Consider the following 18,228-nt stretch of genomic DNA (forward strand, 5'->3'; position numbering starts at 1 on the left):
AAGTTAAAGGTGGTTAAAGATAATACAAGCATGTTTAACACATATAGTTAATATTGTTAAAAAATTAAAGGTGTTTAATGATAATACAAGTATGTTTAATACATATAGTTAATATTGTTAACAAGTAAAAGGTGTTTAAAGATAATGCAAGCATGTTTAATACATATAGTTAATATTGTTAACAAGTAAAAGGTGTTTAAAGATAATGCAAGTATGTTTAATACATATAGTTAATATTGTTAACAAGTAAAAGGTGTTTAAAGATAATGCAAGCATGTTTAACACACATAGTTAATATTGTTAAAAAATTAAAGGTGTTTAATGATAATACAAGCATGTTTAATACATATAGTTAATATTGTTAACAACTTAAAGGTGTTTAAAGATAATACAAGCATGTTTAACACATATAGTTCATGTTGTTAATAAGTTAAAGGTGTTTAAAGATAATACAAGCACGTTTAACACATATAGATTCCTTTCTTTCATGAAAACAAAGCAAACTATAACCTGCTACCAAAGAATGTACAACAATTCTTCTCAACTAAAGAGGAGAAATATAACCTTAGAGGAAAAAATAATTTAAAACATTTATATGCACGTACAACACTTAAAACTTTTAGCATATCAGTATGTGGAATTAAATGATGGAATGGATTAAGTAAAGAAGTTAAAAATTGTACTGATATGATCCAGTTTAAGAGGTTGTTCAAAATAATAGTGCTTACAGAGTACAAAGAAGAAGAATTATGAGAAATACTTTCAACCTTATTGAAAATAAGATATTCTTCATCTCAGTATGTTAATAATGACTGAATTAATTAATTAATTACATATTACAAAACTGTTGTATACTAATTCATAGATGTTATTTTATTATATAAAAAGGTCAGTAAATGATTCTATATATTTGTAAACGCTTGAAGTGGGAAAGGGGTAGGATTAAATAAGCTTTGCTTCTTCCTACTCCTTTTCGGGCATGATGTAAAATGAAATGATATGAAATTGTGTGATGTATTATGATGTAAGTGTGTTCATGTTCCAAATAAACTAAAGAAAGAAAGAAAAGGAAGAAAACAAGAATATAAGTTGGTGTATTACCTAAATCTGATGACTTGCATTGATTATGCAGTGGTGCTGATAAGGACCGCATTTTCGAATGGAGGAGAAAAAAAGTCCTCCTTTCTGTCCAATACCACATGAAAGTGGTTGGTTTTTGGCATCTTATTTGTCCAGCTTCCGTACTCCTTTGTATACACTTTACAAGAAATACATTGTCGGCAAACTCCGTAGCTTGCTAGCTTGTGCACGCCAGCTTTCTGAGACTCTTATTTTGTTAGCGCAACTGTGCAACTGTGCAGTCGGTCTTTGGAGTTTTGACGACAGGTACGGCGCCAGAGTCTGTTGAAATAAAGTGTTTCTCGCCTTCCAGTCGGTAATTTTAATGGGCTGGCAGCAGCCAGCGTCATCTCAGAAGACCCTCGGGTGCCGTGAATGTCAATCAAGTGACGAAAGTGACGTCATAGTGAAGATTTATGATCGCTCATTTTTAGGACAATTTTTTTAATGCCTGGCTGGTGATCGACTGACACACCCTCCGAGATCGACCCGGTAGCTCGTGATCGACGTAATGAGCACCCCTGGTTTAATGCATCCAGCGGGGCATCACAACAAAATAAGGCATAATAATGTGTTAATTCCATGACTGTATATATCGGTATCGGTTGATATCGGTATCGGTAAATAAGAGTTGGACAATATCGGAATATTGGATAACGGCAAAAAAGCCATTATCGGACATCTCTACAATTAACAGTATGCTCGAGTAAAACACAACAACCATAAACATGCTGTTAAACAGAGCATTATTATATTGTACAGGCAGATTTCTTTCAAACGACTCGACCATTTAAGATTGTGCAGGTGTACCTAATAGAGTGACCAGTTAGTTTGTCAGCTTACAACTTACCGCAGGCCCAGAAAGACCCATCTCTCCCTTTTCTCCTCTTTCCCCTTGCTGTCCTATTTCACCGACGTCACCTTTAGATCCCTGGAGGACAGAAATAAGCACCAATGAATGGCGAACAGCTGAAAAAAAAACCCCAATATACAGTATTGTCACAACTTTCTTCTAAGCACCTTCTGGCCGTCCAATCCAGCTGGACCCGGTAAACCGAGCTCCCCCTGATGCAAACACAGGGAAGAGCCTCTTTTTATTTCATGCATAAATACAGCATTAATGTCATTCTTTGTTCAACACAGCCACTTTAATCATCAGATATACAGGTAAAAGCCAGTAAATTAGAATATTTTGAAAAACGTGATTTATTTCAGTAATTGCATTCAAAAGGTGTAACTTGTACATTATATTTATTCATTGCACACAGACTGATGCATTCAAATGTTTATTTCATTTAATTTTGATGATTTGAAGTGGCAACAAATGAAAACCCAAAATTCCGTGTGTCACAAAATTAGAATATTGTGTAAGGCTAATACAAAAAAGGGATTTTTAGAAATGTTGGCCAACTGAAAAGTATGAAAATGAAAAATATGAGCATGTACAATACTCAATACTTGGTCGGAGCTCCTTTTGCCTCAATTACTGCGTTAATGCGGCGTGGCATGGAGTCGATGAGTTTCTGGCACTGCTCAGGTGTTATGAGAGCCCAGGTTGCTCTGATAGTGGCCTTCAACTCTTCTGCGTTTTTGGGTTTGGCATTCTGCATCTTCCTTTTCACAATACCCCACAGATTTTCTATGGGGCTAAGGTCAGGGGAGTTGGCGGGCCAATTTAGAACAGAAATACCATGGTCCGTAAACCAGGCATGGGTAGATTTTGCGCTGTGTGCAGGCGCCAAGTCCTGTTGGAACTTGAAATCTCCATCTCCATAGAGCAGGTCAGCAGCAGGAAGCATGAAGTGCTCTAAAACTTGCTGGTAGACGGCTGCGTTGACCCTGGATCTCAGGAAACAGAGTGGACCGACACCAGCAGATGACATAGCACCCCAAACCATCACCCAACCATGCAAATTTTGCATTTCCTTTGGAAATCGAGGTCCCAGAGTCTGGAGGAAGACAGGAGAGGCACAGGATCCACGTTGCCTGAAGTCTAGTGTAAAGTTTCCACCATCAGTGATGGTTTGGGGTGCCATGTCATCTGCTGGTGTCGGTCCACTCTGTTTCCTGAGATCCAGGGTCAACGCAGCCGTCTACCAGCAAGTTTTAGAGCACTTCATGCTTCCTGCTGCTGACCTGCTCTATGGAGATGGAGATTTCAAGTTCCAACAGGACTTGGCGCCTGCACACAGCGCAAAATCTACCCATGCCTGGTTTACGGACTATGGTATTTCTGTTCTAAATTGGCCCGCCAACTCCCCTGACCTTAGCCCCATAGAAAATCTGTGGGGTATTGTGAAAAGGAAGATGCAGAATGCCAGACCCAAAAACGCAGAAGAGTTGAAGGCCACTATCAGAGCAACCTGGGCTCTCATAACACCTGAGCAGTGCCAGAAACTCATCGACTCCATGCCACGCCGCATTAACGCAGTAATTGAGGCAAAAGGAGCTCCAACCAAGTATTGAGTATTGTACATGCTCATATTTTTCATTTTCATACTTTTCAGTTGGCCAACATTTCTAAAAATCCCTTTTTTGTATTAGCCTTAAGTAATATTCTAATTTTGTGACACACGGAATTTTGGATTTTCATTTGTTGCCACTTCAAATCATCAAAATTAAATGAAATAAACATTTGAATGCATCAGTCTGTGTGCAATGAATAAATATAATGTACAAGTTACACCTTTTGAATGCAATTACTGAAATAAATCAAGTTTTTCAAAATATTCTAATTTACTGGCTTTTACCTGTAATAATAACATTGGCATTACCTTTTCTCCTTGAGAACCTCGGGGACCTGGTGGACCTGGTGGGCCCTGGCAAAACAAGCCAAATCAAAGTTTGGTGCTATTTACATAGAAATAACTAGATGCAGCCAATCCAAATCAATCAAAACAAAATAAAAACACCAAAAAAAAATTAAGTTCTGAGCCAAAACTCACTAAATATTGGACACAGTGTGTTGTCAAGCTGATGAGATGCGATGCAAGTGTAAGCCACTATTGTTCTTTTTTTAAAAAATGTTTTTATTTTATTTTTTATAAATGGCTGTGATGATAATGTAAATGAGGAATTTCTAACCATTGCTATGTTGGAATTCTTATTAATATTGATACTGTTGTTGACATTATTCATTTTTGTTTCACTACTTTTAGATTGTTTTGTGTCATGTTTGTGTGTCCTCTCAATTGCTCTGTTGATTGCTATTCTGAATGTTGCCGGGTTGGGTTTTGGAATTTCAATTGTATTTTTATGGTATTAGTGTGTATTATTTTGTTGGTCTGATTAATAAAAAAATAAATAAAATGATAATAATAATAAAAAACAAACAAACAACAACAACAAAAAAACCTCACTAACAATATTTTTTTGCAGCCAATTCTGATAATATACAAACCCCGTTTCCATATGAGTTGGGAAATTGTGTTAGATGTAAATATAAACGGAATACAATGATTTGCAAGTTGAATATGCTACAAAGACAACATATTTGATGTTCAAACTCATAAACTTTTTTTTTTTTTTTTTGCAAATAATAATTAACTTTGAATTTCATGGCTGCAACACGTGCCAAAGTAGTTGGGAAAGGGCATGTTCACCACTGTGTTACATGGCCTTTCCTTTTAACAACACTCAATAAACGATTGGGAACTGAGGAAACTAATTGTTGAAGCTTTGAAAGTGGAATTCTTTCCCATTCTTGTTTTATGTAGAGCTTCAGTCGTTCAACAGTCCGGGGTCTCCGCTGTCGTATTTTACGCTTCATAATGCGCCACACATTTTCGATGGGAGACAGGTCTGGACTGCAGACGGGCCAGGAAAGTACCCGCACTATTTTTTTACGAAGCCACGCTGCTGTAACACGTGCTGAATGTGGTTTGGCATGGTCTTGCTGAAATAAGCAGGGGCGTCCATGAAAAAGACGGCGCTTAGATGGCAGTATATGTTGTTCCAAAACCTGTATGTACCTTTCAGAATTAATGGTGCCTTCACAGATGTGTAAGTTACCCATGCCTTGGACACTAATGCACCCCCATACCATCACACATGCTGGCTTTTGAACTTTGCGTCGATAACAGTCTGGATGGTTCGCTTCCCCTTTGGTCCGGATGACACGATGTCGAATATTTCCAAAAACAATTTGAAATGTGGACTCGTCAGACCACAGAACAGTTTTCCACTTTGCATGAGTCCATCTTAGATGATTTCGGGCCCAGAAACGCCGACGATGTTGTTGATAAATGGCTTTGGCTTTGCATAGTAGAGCTTTAACTTGCACTTACAGATGTAGCGACCAACTGTATTTAGTGACAGTGGTTTTCTGAAGTGTTCCTGAGCCCATGTGGTGATATCCTTTAGAGATTGATGTCGGTTTTTGATACAGTGCCGTCTGAGGGATGGAAGGTCACAGTCATTCAATGTTGGTTTCCGGCCATGCCGCTTACGTGGAGTGATTTCTCCACATTCTCCGAACCTTTTGATGATATTATGGAGCGTAGATGTTGAAATCCCTCAATTTCTTGCAATTGCACTTTGAGAAACGTTGTTCTTAAACTGTTCGACTATTTGCTCACGCAGTTGTGGACAAAGGGGTGTACCTCGCCCCATCCTTTCTTGTGAAAGACCGAGCATTTTTTGGGAAGCTGTTTTTATACCCAATCATGGCACCCACCTGTTCCCAATTAGCCTGCACACCTGTGGGATGTTCCAAATAAGTGTTTGATGAGCATTCCTCAACTTTATCAGTATTTATTGCCACCTTTCACAACTTCTTTGTCACGTGTTGCTGCCATCAAATTCTAAAGTTAATGATTATTTGCAAAAAAAAACTGTTTATGAGTTTGAACATCAAATATGTTGTCTTTGTAGCATATTCAATTGAATATGGGTTGAAAATGATTTGCAAATCATTGTATTCCGTTTATATTTACACCTAACACAATTTCCCAACTCATATGGAAACGGGGTTTGTACAATTATTGACGACAAAAAAAAACAGAAAAGTAATATTTAGTGGCCAAAACTTTAGGTACACCTGCACAATCTAATTCGACAAAAAGATTTAGAATAAATAATACAGTATAACAATATATTGATATTGTTAATAATTAGAGCTGTCAAAGTTAAACAATTAACTAATGCGATTAATCACAAAAGATTATCGCGTTAATCAAGTAGAAACGCAGATTAATCGTGCAGTTTATTTTGAGCATGCATGCTCCCTTATCTTAACAATACAATTCTGGTGACCGTAAAATCTACTGACTTTTTTTTTTTTAACCAAGTAAATAAAACTGTTTTGAGAAAATAAAAGTAAAAAAAATGTGATTTTTTTTTTTTTGTATAACATTTGGAATTTAAAATTGCATTTACGTCAAAATATTAGAGTCTTTGTTAAAGTTAATCAAATTAATAATCATTATTAATGATTAAATTATATAAGACAAGTAATTTACTGCAATTAATTGCAATTAATCAAAATGCCAAAGTGTGAATAATCAGATTTTTATCATTTGACAGCACTGCTAATAATATATAACAAATAAGATTAGTTTTGCGTGACACAAGTTTGGCGCTAAATTAGGTCAAAGGTTTTGTATTTGGAAAAACAAAAGTTTGAAACTGATGAAGTCTTGATGTTGAATAATGAAAAATGTATTAGTCTATACAAAATACAAATAAATGCGCACATATTTTTAGGTTGAACATAATTATGATTCACTTTAGTAAAATATTAATTTCCATTTTTCACTTTCATATATTTTGACAGTTGAGCTTTTGTTTTTTTCATACTGAAATCTCATTTTATGCTTTCATTTCATTTTCATTTTTCTTTTTCAGATTCAAATCTATTTTTTTTTTGTCAGATTCGGACTTATTGCTCAAATTTGGCGTGGTGGGCGTGTCATCAACTGAAAAGGGCGTGGCATCATTAAAGGCAGTTGTGCAAAAAGGATGGGGGGGGGGCGTGTCCTATCATGCTGCCTTCAGGGGATGCAATATGATGCTATTTATTCATTAGCAGAGGTGGGTAGTAACGCGCTACATTTACTCCGTTACATCTACTTGAGTAACTTTTGGGATAAATTGTACTTCTAAGAGTAGTTTTAATGCAACATACTTTTACTTTTACTTGAGTATATTTATAGAGAAGAAACGCTACTTTTACTCCGCTACTTTTATCTACATTCAGCTCGCTACTCGCTACTAATTTTTATCGATCTGTTAATGCACGCTTTGTTTGTTTTGGTCTGTCAGACAGACCTTCATAGTGCCTGCGTTTCAACAAATACAGTCACTGGTGACGTTCACTCCGTTCCACCAATCAGATGCAGTCACTGGTGACGTTGGACCAATCAAACAGAGCCAGGTGGTCACATGACCTGACTTAAACAAGTTGAAAAACTTATTGGGGTGTTACCATTTAGTGGTCAATTGTACGGAATATGTACTGTACTGTGCAATCTACTAATAAAAGTTCCAATCAATCAATCAAAAGTGTGAAGGAAAAAATACCCTTTTTTTATTTCAACCGTACATCCCGTCAAAAGCCTAAAGACTGACTGCACAGTTCCTGTCTTCACAATAAAAGTGCCGCTCCATCGCGCATGCGCTTTCAAAATAAGAGTCTCCGAAAGCCAGCGCAAACAAGCTAGCAAGCTACGGAGTTTGCCGCCAATGTATTTCTTGTAAAGTGTATAAAAACGAATATGGAAGCTGGACAAATAAGGTGCCAAAAACCAACCACTTTCATGTGGTATTAGACCGAAAGGAGGAACTTTTTTTCTCCTCCATTTGAAAACGTGGACGCTATCATCACTACTGTCTGATTACAATCAATGCAAGTCATCAGAATCAGGTAATACACCAACTTATATTCTTGTCTTCATGAAAGAAAGGAATCTATATGTGTTAAACATGCATGTATATTCATTAAAACACCTTTAACATGTAAACAAAAACGGCAAAATAAATAAATATAAATTATATACTGTATATATATATGTGTGTGTATATATATGTATATGTATATATATATGTATATATGTATATACATATATATATATATATATATGCTTACAAACATCAGTTGTCTACCAATCTAAGGTAATACGCAAGGACATTAACACATCCGACACATATGTAGGATTAACCGAGGGAGAATTCAAAACCAGATGGAACAATCACAAGGCTTCTTTCAGGAACCAAAACCTGCGGAATACCACAGAACTCAGCAAACACATTTGGGACCTCAAAGACAATAATGTTGAATATTCAATAACATGGCAAATTCTTGCATCCAGCACACCTTACAATAGTGGTAATAAAAGATGCAACCTATGCTTGAAAGAGAAACTGTTTATTATTTACCGTCCAGACCTGTCATCCCTCAACAAGCGCAGCGAAATTGTAACAACATGCCGCCATAGACGGAAACACCTCCTAGGTAACACATGAGCCAATCACCACGCCCCTACACCAGCCTGTACCCACACACTCTGTGCCCTATATAAACCATGGTATGCGAATGCTCCCATTAAAATCTCCTGATGATTGAGGGTACCCTCCCTCATGAAACAGGCCTGTAGAGATGAAATAGTCTTGTGATTTTTTTCCCACACATACATATATATATATATATATATATATATATATGATATGTGTGTGTATGTTACTCATCAGTTACTCAGTACTTGAGTAGTTTTTTCACAACATACTTTTTACTTTTACTCAAGTAAATATTTGGGTGACTACTCCTTACTTTTACTTGAGTAATAAATCTCTAAAGTAACAGTACTCTTACTTGAGTACAATTTCTGGCTACTCTACCCACCTCTGATCATTAGGTATTGAGGATTGAACCAACATGAAATTAAAAACAAAATTTACTAAATAAACTTCATTTTTAGAACTGGAATTGATATGTGACAAATAGGCTGCTATTTACCATAAGACTGAATCTGAAAAAAGAAAAAAAAAAACATCTGAAAAAGAACATTCTGATAGTGCTTAAAATAGGATTTGAAACTGAAAAAAACAGAAGCTCAAATATCAAAATATATGAAAGTGAAAAAGGAAAATAAACAATTGATTCAAATGAATTACCAGAGTGAAACAATATTTAAAAAAATGTGTACAATTATTTTTTATTTTGAATACATTGATGTATTTTTCCAAAGTACAAAGCCCTAATTCTAAAAGAATCAGCACCTCCAAGTCCGAGTCCATGGTTCTCGCCCGGAAAAGGGTGGAGTGCCATCTCCGGGTTGGGGAGGAGATCTTGCCCCAAGTGGAGGAGTTCAAGTACCTCGGAGTCTTGTTCACGAGTGAGGGAAGAGTGGATCGTGAGATCGACAGGCGGATCTGTGCGGCGTCTTCAGTAATGCGGACGCTGTATCGATCCGTTGTGGTGAAGAAGGAGCTGAGCCGGAAGGCAAAGCTCTCGATTTACCGGTCGATCTACGTTCCCATCCTCACCTATGGTCATGAGCTTTGGGTTATGACCGAAAGGACAAGATCACGGGTACAAGCGGCCCAAATGAGTTTCCTCCGCCGGGTGGCGGGGCTCTCCCTTAGAGATAGGGTGAGAAGCTCTGTCATCCGGGGGGAGCTCAAAGTAAAGCCGCTGCTCCTCCACATGGAGAGGAGCCAGATGAGGTGGTTCGGGCATCTGGTCAGGATGCCACCCGAACGCCTCCCTAGGGAGGTGTTTAGGGCACGTCCCACCGGTAGGAGGCCACGGAGAAGACCCAGGACACGATGGGAAGACTATGTCTCCCGGCTGGCCTGGGAACGCCTCGGGGTCCCACAGGAAGAGCTGGACGAAGTGGCTGGGGAGAGGGAAGTCTGGGCTTCCCTGCTTAGGCTGCTGCCCCCGCGACCCGACCTCGGATAAGCGGAGGAAGATGGATGGATGGATGGATGGATGGAAAGCCCTAATTTAGCTCCTTATGCATAACAACATGTTGATTGTCATCCTGAGAGCTCTTTTCAACATTTTTTTTCACTCTCGTAACTAAATAAAGTAAGCGTAATATTGAACATTAAACACATTCCGCCACAATAAACAAACCACTGAAGAGGTCATTTTAGATACAGCTCGTGTAGCGGCTATCGTTTACCCGTAATTGTGTGCAGGTGTACCTATTAAAGTGTCAGTCCTCTGTGATGCAGAATGACAAGCAAATATTCTTGCAACATAAATGAATGACAGGAATTCCCCGTGCATGCTCCTTCCACCCCAGAGCAATTTGTACGCTGGTCAGGGAGGGCCAGCTCCCTTAAATCAAGCTCTTACATCTTACATCCAACAAGAACCCGCAATGCTACACTTATTACTTTTCCCTCTGAAGTAGCCATCTTGAAGTCATAAAAAGGAGGAAACCGCGTTGCCTCCTGGAGGTGTACATGCTGCTCTTCCTGCTCCCTTCTAATTGATCACGGCGTGTTTGTCTTCCATAATGCCATGGCAACCGTCGGTTGTTTATATCTTATTTTCTGTCATCATCCCATGCAAGCCATTGTACAAAACCAGTGAAGTTGTCACGTTGTGTAAATGGTAAATAAAAACAGAATACAATGATTTGCAAATCCTTTTCAACTTATATTCAATTGAATAGACTGCAAAGACGTGAAGTGAAGTGAATTATATTTATATAGCGCTTTTCTCTAGTGACTCAAAGCGCTTTACATAGTGAAACCCAATATCTAAGTTACATTTAAAGCAGTGTGGGTGGCACTGGGAGCAGGTGGGTAAAGTGTCTTGCCCAAGGACACAACGGCAGTAACTAGGATGGTGGATGCGGGGATCGAACCTGCAACCATCAAGTTGCTGGCACGGCCGCTCCACCAACCGAGCTATACCGCCCCAAAACAAGATATTTAACATTCACACTTTTTTTTTTGCAAATAATAGCTCATTTGGAATTTGATGCCTGCAACATGTTTCAAAAAAGCTGGCACAAGGTGCAAAAAAGACTGAAAAAGTTGAGGAATGCTCATCAAACACTTATTTGGAACATCCCACAGGTGTGCAGGCTAATTGGGAACAGGTGGGTGCCATGATTGGGTATAAAAGCAGCTTCCATGAAATGCTCAGTCATTCACAAACAAGGATGGGGCGAAGGGTCACCACTTTGTCAACAAATGCCTGAGCAAATTGTCCAACAGTTTAAGAACAACATTTCTCAACCAGCTATTGCAAGGATTTTAGGGATTTCACCATCTACGGTCCGTAATATCATCAAAGGGTTCAGAGAATCTGGAGAAATCACTGCACTTAAGCAATGATATTACGGACCTTCGATCCCTCAGGCGGTACTGCATCAAAAACCAACATCAGTGTGTAAAGGATATCACCACATGCATTCAGGTACACTTCAGAAAACCACTGTCAGTAACTACAGTTCTTCGCTACATCTGTAAGTGAGTTCAACACCACATCAATCATCAAGAAGGCTCAGCAGCGGCTACACTTCCTTAGAGTCCTCGGGAAGTACAACCTGAAGCCTGACCTGCTGCTGACCTTCTACCGCTCGTCCATCGAGAGCCTGCTGACCTACTGTATTACGGTATGGTACGGCAGCTGCACTGCAGCAGACAGGGAGAGGCTGCAAAGAGTGGTCAAGACGGCTCAGAAGATCATCGGCCGCCCTCTCCCCTCTCTGACGGACATCTACACCTCCCGCTGCCTCAACAGAGCCAGTGCCATCATCAAGGACAGCACCCACCCTGGCTCTGACCTGTTCCACCTGCTGCCCTCTGGGAAGCGCTACAGGTGCATTCAAACCAAAACAAACAGGCTAAAGAACAGCTTCTTCCCCAGGGCCACAGGTGAACAGGCAAATTGGGAACAGGTGGGTGCCATGATTGGGTATAAAAGCAGCTTCCATGAAATGCTCAGTCGTTTACAAACAAGGATGGGGCGAGGGTCACCACTTTGTCAACAAATGCGTGAGCAAATTGTTGAACAGTTTAAGAACAACATTTCTCAACCAGCTATTGCAAGGAATTTAGGGATTTCACCATCTACGGTCTGTAATATCATCAAAAAGTTCAGAGAATCTGGAGAAATCACTGCACGTAAGCCATGATATTACGGACCTTTGATCCCGCAGACGGTACTGCATCAAAAACCGACATCAGTGTGTAAAGGATATCACCACACGGGCTCAGGAACACTTCAGAACACCACTGTATGAGGCGGTATAGCTCGGTTGGTAGAGCGGCCGTGCCAGCAACTTGAGGGTTGCAGGTTCAATCCCCGCTTCCGCCATCCTAGTCACTGCCGTTGTGTCCTTGGGCAAGACACTTTACCCACCTGCTCCCAGTGCCACCCACACCGGTTTAAATGTAACTCAGATATTGGGTTTCACTATGTAAAGCGCTTTGAGTCACTAGAGAAAAGTGCTATATAAATATAATTCACTTCACTTCACTTCACTGTAAGTAACTAAAGTTAAAGTTAAAGTTAAAGTTAAGTTAAAGTTAAAGTTAAAAAGTTAAAGTTAAAGTTAAAGTACCAATGATTGTCACACACACACTAGGTGTGGCGAGATTATTCTCTGCATTTGACCCATCACCCTTGATCACCCCCTGGGAGGTGAGGGGAGCAGTGGGCAGCAGCGGTGGCCGCGCCCGGGAATCATTTTGGTGATTTAACCCCCAATTCCAACCCTTGATGCTGAGTGCCAAGCAGGGAGGTAATGAGTCCCATTTTTATAGTCTTTGGTATGACTCGGCCGGGGTTTGAACTCACAACCTACCGATCTCAGGGCGGACACTCTAACCACTAGGCCACTGAGTAGGAAACTACAATTGGTCGCTACATATGTACTGCAAGTGCGAGTTAAAACTTTACTATGCAAAGCAAAAGCCATTTATCAACAACACCCAGAAACAACGCATGCTTCGCTGAGCCCGAGCTCATCTCAGATGGACTGATGCAAAGAGGAAAAGTGTTCTGTGGTCTGACGAGTCCACATTTCAAATTGTGGACCGTAGTGTCCTCCGGACCAAAGAGGAAAAGAACCATCCGGATTGTTCTAGGCGCAAAGTTGAAAAAGCCAGCATGTGTGATGGTATGGGGGTGTATTAGTGCCCAAGACATGGGTAACTTACACATCTGTGAAGGCGCCATTAATACTGAAAGGTACATACAGGTTTTGGAGCAACATATGTTGCCATCCAAGCAACATATTTTTCGTGGACGCCCCTGCTTATTTCAGCAAGACAATGCCAAGCCACATTCAGCACATCGAGACCTGTCTCCCATTGAAAATGTGAAGCCTAAAATAGCACAACGGAGACCCCCGGATTGTTGAACAACTTAAGCTGTACATCAAGCAAGAATGGGAAAGAATTCCACCTGAGAAGCTTCAAAAATGTGTCTCCTCAGTTCCCAAACCTTTACTGAGTGTTGTTAAAAGGAAAGGCCATGTAACACAGTGGTGAACATGCCCCCCTGTGCCAACCTTTTTGCAATGTGTTGCTGCCATTAAATTGTAAGTTTGTGATTATTTGTTTCCAGAGGTGGGTAGAGTAGCCAGAAATTGTACTCAAGTAAGAGTACTGTTACTTTAGAGATTTATTACTCAAGTAAAAGTAAGGAGTAGTCACCCAATTATTTACTTGAGTAAAAGTAAAAAGTATGTTGTGAAAAAACTACTCAAGTACTGAGTAACTGATGAGTAACATACACACACATATCATATATATATATATATATATATATATATATATATATATATACACACACACACATATATATATACATACATTGATATATACAGTATATAATTTATATATTTTTTTTTTGCCGTTTTTGTTTAAATGTTAATAGTGTTTTAATGAATATACATGCATGTTTAACACATATAGATTCCTTTCTTTCATGAAGACAAGAATATAAGTTGGTGTATTACCTGATTCTGATGACTTGCATTGATTGTAATCAGACAGTAGTGATGATAACGTCCACGTTTTCAAATGGAGGAGAAAAAAAGTTCCTCCTTTCTGTCTAATACCACATGAAAGTGGTGGGTTTTTGGCATCTTATTTGTCCAGCTTCCATATTCGTTTTTATACACTTTACAAGAAATACATTGGCGGCAAACTCCGTAGCTTGCTAGCTTGTTTGCGCTGGCTTTCGGAGACTCTTGTTTTGAAAGCGCAAGCGCGATGGAGCGGCACTTTTATTGTGAAGACAGGAACTGTGCGGTCAGTCTTTAGGCTTTTGACGGGATGTACGGTTGAAATAAAAAAGGGTCTTTTTTCCTTCACACTTTTGATTGATTGATTGGAACTTTTATTAGTAGATTGCACAGTACAGTACATATTCCGTACAATTGACCACTAAATGGTAACACCCCAATAAGTTTTTCAACTTCTTTAAGTCAGGTCATGTGACCACCTGGCTCTGTTTGATTGGTCCAACGTCACCAGTGACTGCATCTGATTGGTGGAACGGAGTGAACGTCACCAGTGACTGTATTTGTTGAAACGCAGGCACTTTGAAGGTCTGTCTGACAGACCAAAACAAACAAAGCATGCATTAACAGATCGATAAAAATTAGTAGCGAGTAGCGAGCTGAATGTAGATAAAAGTAGCGGAGTAAAAGTAGCGTTTCTTCTCTATAAATATACTCAAGTAAAAGTAAAAGTATGTTGCATTAAAACTACTCTTAGAAGTACAATTTATCCCAAAAGTTACTCAAGTAGATGTAACGGAGTAAATGTAGCGCGTTATTACCCACCTCTGTTTGTTTCTCAGTTCGAACATGAAATATCTTGTCTTTGCAGTCTATTCAATTGAATATAAGTTGAAAAGGATTTGCAAATCATTGTATTCTCTTTTTATTTACCATTTACACAACGTGCCAACTTCACTGGCTTTGTAGAATAAAGTATGAAATGAACGTTCATTGCACTACGGAGGCTCGCCAGCATCTGAAATCCAATACGGCCGTCAGCACAAATGAACACAAATGAGTGAAGGCAGGTGATTGGTGAACATTCCCGCGTCCAGCTGAGAAAGCGTGTGATTCGGTTCCAAGTGATCCCTCCTTCCGATAACATCTCAGGTTGGTGTTTTCTAACCATACCATGCTGCGTTGCATGCAGAAGCCCAGAGCCCTGGAGGGACCTGGCCCCTGTTAGTAATCCTTTTTTTAAATGAAATACACACTCCACCACTGAGATAAGCATCTGATGTTACAAACCCCGTTTCCATATGAGTTGAGAAATTGTGTTAGATGTAAATATAAACGGAATACAATGATTTGCAAATCCTTTTCAACCCATATTCAGTTGAATATGCTACAAAGCAGTGACGTGCAGTCATTAGAGGCAGGTGAGGCCCCTGCCTCACCTGCCATCATGGAAAGAAAAAAAATGTAAAAAGAAAAAAAATTAATTCAATTGTTAAATGTATCCAGTGATTATACTATAAAGTTATTTTCCATTTAACTTCACCAGTTTTAGATTATTCTTATTCAAAATTGCTGAATTTTCACATTTGCCGTTCAAATACTGAGAAGAGACGGTGCGGTGAACAGCAGCCAGTTGAGGCACGTCACTCAGTGCCTCAACATGGATTCCGGACTCGGCTAACTGCTGGCCTGCTGTGCAGTGAGACTGTATTGCTATATGAACTATATTATACATTTCCATAGTTTAGTTAGCTGAGGTATATAATGTACAGTGTATTTTGTCAACAACTGTATGTGTGTAACGTATTTCTTGTGCTGAGCGATCATAAAACGGCTGCAAAAGACGCACTGGCTGAGGCTCGCAGTAGTCCCGCCTCCTGCACCCCCGCCGTAGAATTGTTATATCAACTAAAGCCCACACTTAAACTTTCCACGTGCAAGATTGAATCTATTTAAAAAAGTTATTTCATAAGAAGCCAAAAAGTGCAAAAACAATAATGTTCGTGTTGGAGGAGTTGTGAATGACTGCAGGGCCACAACATTAGGTACACCTGCAGACTGCAGCACGGATTTCATATTTCATTAATTCACAACTCCTCCAACACAACCTACTCAGTGGCCTAGTGGTTAGAGTGTCCGTCCTGAGATCGGTAGGTTGGGAGTTCAAATCCCGGCCGAGTCATACCAAAAGACTATAAAAATGGGACCCATTACCTCCCTGCTTGGCACTCAGCATCAAGGGTTGGAATTGGGGGTTAAATCACCAAAATGATTCCCGGGCGCAGCCACCGCTGCTGCCCACTGCTCCCCTCACCTCCCAGGGGGTGATCAAGGGTGATGGGTCAAATGCAGAGAATAATTTCGCCACACCTAGTGTGTGTGTGAAAATCATTGGTACTTTAACTTTATTATTGTTTTTTCACTTTTTGGCTTCTTATTGAGCTGCTGCATTTTTTGGTTGGGTTGTTTATTTCTATTGAGTAACTTCTACATTTCTAAAAGGAGAGGAATGTAATAGAGTGATCTATGTTTGTCTGTTGCCATCTCCTGGTTAATGTTGGCTATAGCGTACTGGGGTTACTTTTTGGTTGGCCAACGATTTACGTGGTGTTGCGCACCTGACGTCAAGTGTGTTGAGTCTGTTCTGAAGTCTACAGTAAAGAGACGTACTTCATCACCTCGCCTGGTTATTGCCTCCAACTCAATATATTACATAAAGGTAAGACCATAATAATGTTTTTTTTTTAATTAAATGTGCTTTTTTGTGTGCTACAGTTTGTATGTGTAAAGTTAAAGTTAAGTTAAAGTAGCAATGATTGTCACACACACACTAGGTGTAATGAAATTTGTCCTCTGCATTTGACCCATCCCCTTGATCACCCCCTGGGAGGTGAGGGGAGCAGTGGGCAGCAGCGGCGCCGCGCCTGGTAATCATTTTTGGTGATTTAACCCCCAATTCCAAGCCTTGATGCTGAGTGCCAAGCAGGGAAGAATGCTGGTATGAGCTTTTAAACATAACCCGTTAACTGCTGCCAATCAAATGGTGAATAAGATACTCTTTAGGGTTCATATGTTTGTAAATGTGACTGTGATGAAGTCAGTGCCTCACCAGCCATCAACCTCACCGCACGTCACTGAGATAACATATTTGATGTTCAAACTCATAAACATTTTTTTTTTTGTGCAAATAATCATTAATTTTACAATTTGATGGCAGCAACACGTGACAAAGAAGTTGGGAAAGGTGGCAATAAATACTGATAAAGTTGAGGAATGCTCATCAAACACTTATTTGGAACATCCCACAGGTGTGCAGGCTAATTGGGAACAGGTGGGTGCCATGATTGGGTATAAAAACAGCTTCCCAAAACATGCTCAGTCTTTCACAAGAAAGGATGGGGCGAGGTACACCCCTTTGTCCACAACTGCGTGAGCAAATAGTCAAACAGTTTAAGAACAACGTTTCTCAAAGTGACATTGCAAGAAATGTAGGGATTTCAACATCTACGCTCCATAATATCATCAAAAGGTTCAGAGAATGTGGAGAAATCACTCCACGTAAGCGGCATGGCCGGAAACCAACATTGAATGACCGTGACCTTCCATCCCTCAGACGGCACTGTATCAAAAACAGACATCAATCTCTAAAGGATATCACCACATGGGCTCAGGAACACTTCAGAAAACCACTGTCACTAAATACAGTTGGTCGCTACATCTGTAAGTGCAAGTTAAAGCTCTACTATGCAAGGCGAAAACCGTTTATCAACAACATCCAGAAACTCCGCCGGCTTCTCTGGGCCCGAGATCATCTAAGATGGACTCATGCAAAGTGGAAAAGTGTTCTGTGGTCTGACGAGTCCACATTTCAAATTGTTTTTGGAAATATTCGACATCGTGTCATCCGGACCAAAGGGGAAGCGAACCATACAGACTGTTATCGACGCAAAGTTCAAAAGCCAGCATCTGTGATGGTATGGGGGTGCATTAGTGCCCAAGACATGGGTAACTTACACATCTGTGAAGGCACCATTAATGCTGAAAGGTACATACAGGTTTTGGAACAACATATGCTGCCATCTAAGCGCCGTCTTTTTCATGGACGCCCCTGCTTATTTCAGCAAGACAATGCCAAGCCACATTCAGCACGGGTTACAACAGCGTGGCTTCGTAAAAA

At 39.8% G+C, this 18,228-nt stretch overlaps 1 protein-coding gene across 1 annotated transcript in view; it reads right to left on the reverse strand.

Annotated features, from left to right (window-relative positions):
- Window positions 1–18,228, reverse strand: part of col23a1b (collagen type XXIII alpha 1 chain b) — a 467,238-nt gene that overhangs the window by 31,646 nt on the left and 417,364 nt on the right. The window contains 3 exon segments of the mRNA XM_072912513.1: window positions 1,970–2,050; window positions 2,140–2,184; window positions 3,894–3,938. Coding sequence (XP_072768614.1) covers window positions 1,970–2,050; window positions 2,140–2,184; window positions 3,894–3,938 — 171 coding nt within the window.

This window comes from Nerophis lumbriciformis, linkage group LG36 (genome assembly GCF_033978685.3).
Source record: "Nerophis lumbriciformis linkage group LG36, RoL_Nlum_v2.1, whole genome shotgun sequence".
Taxonomy (NCBI): domain Eukaryota; kingdom Metazoa; phylum Chordata; class Actinopteri; order Syngnathiformes; family Syngnathidae; genus Nerophis; species Nerophis lumbriciformis.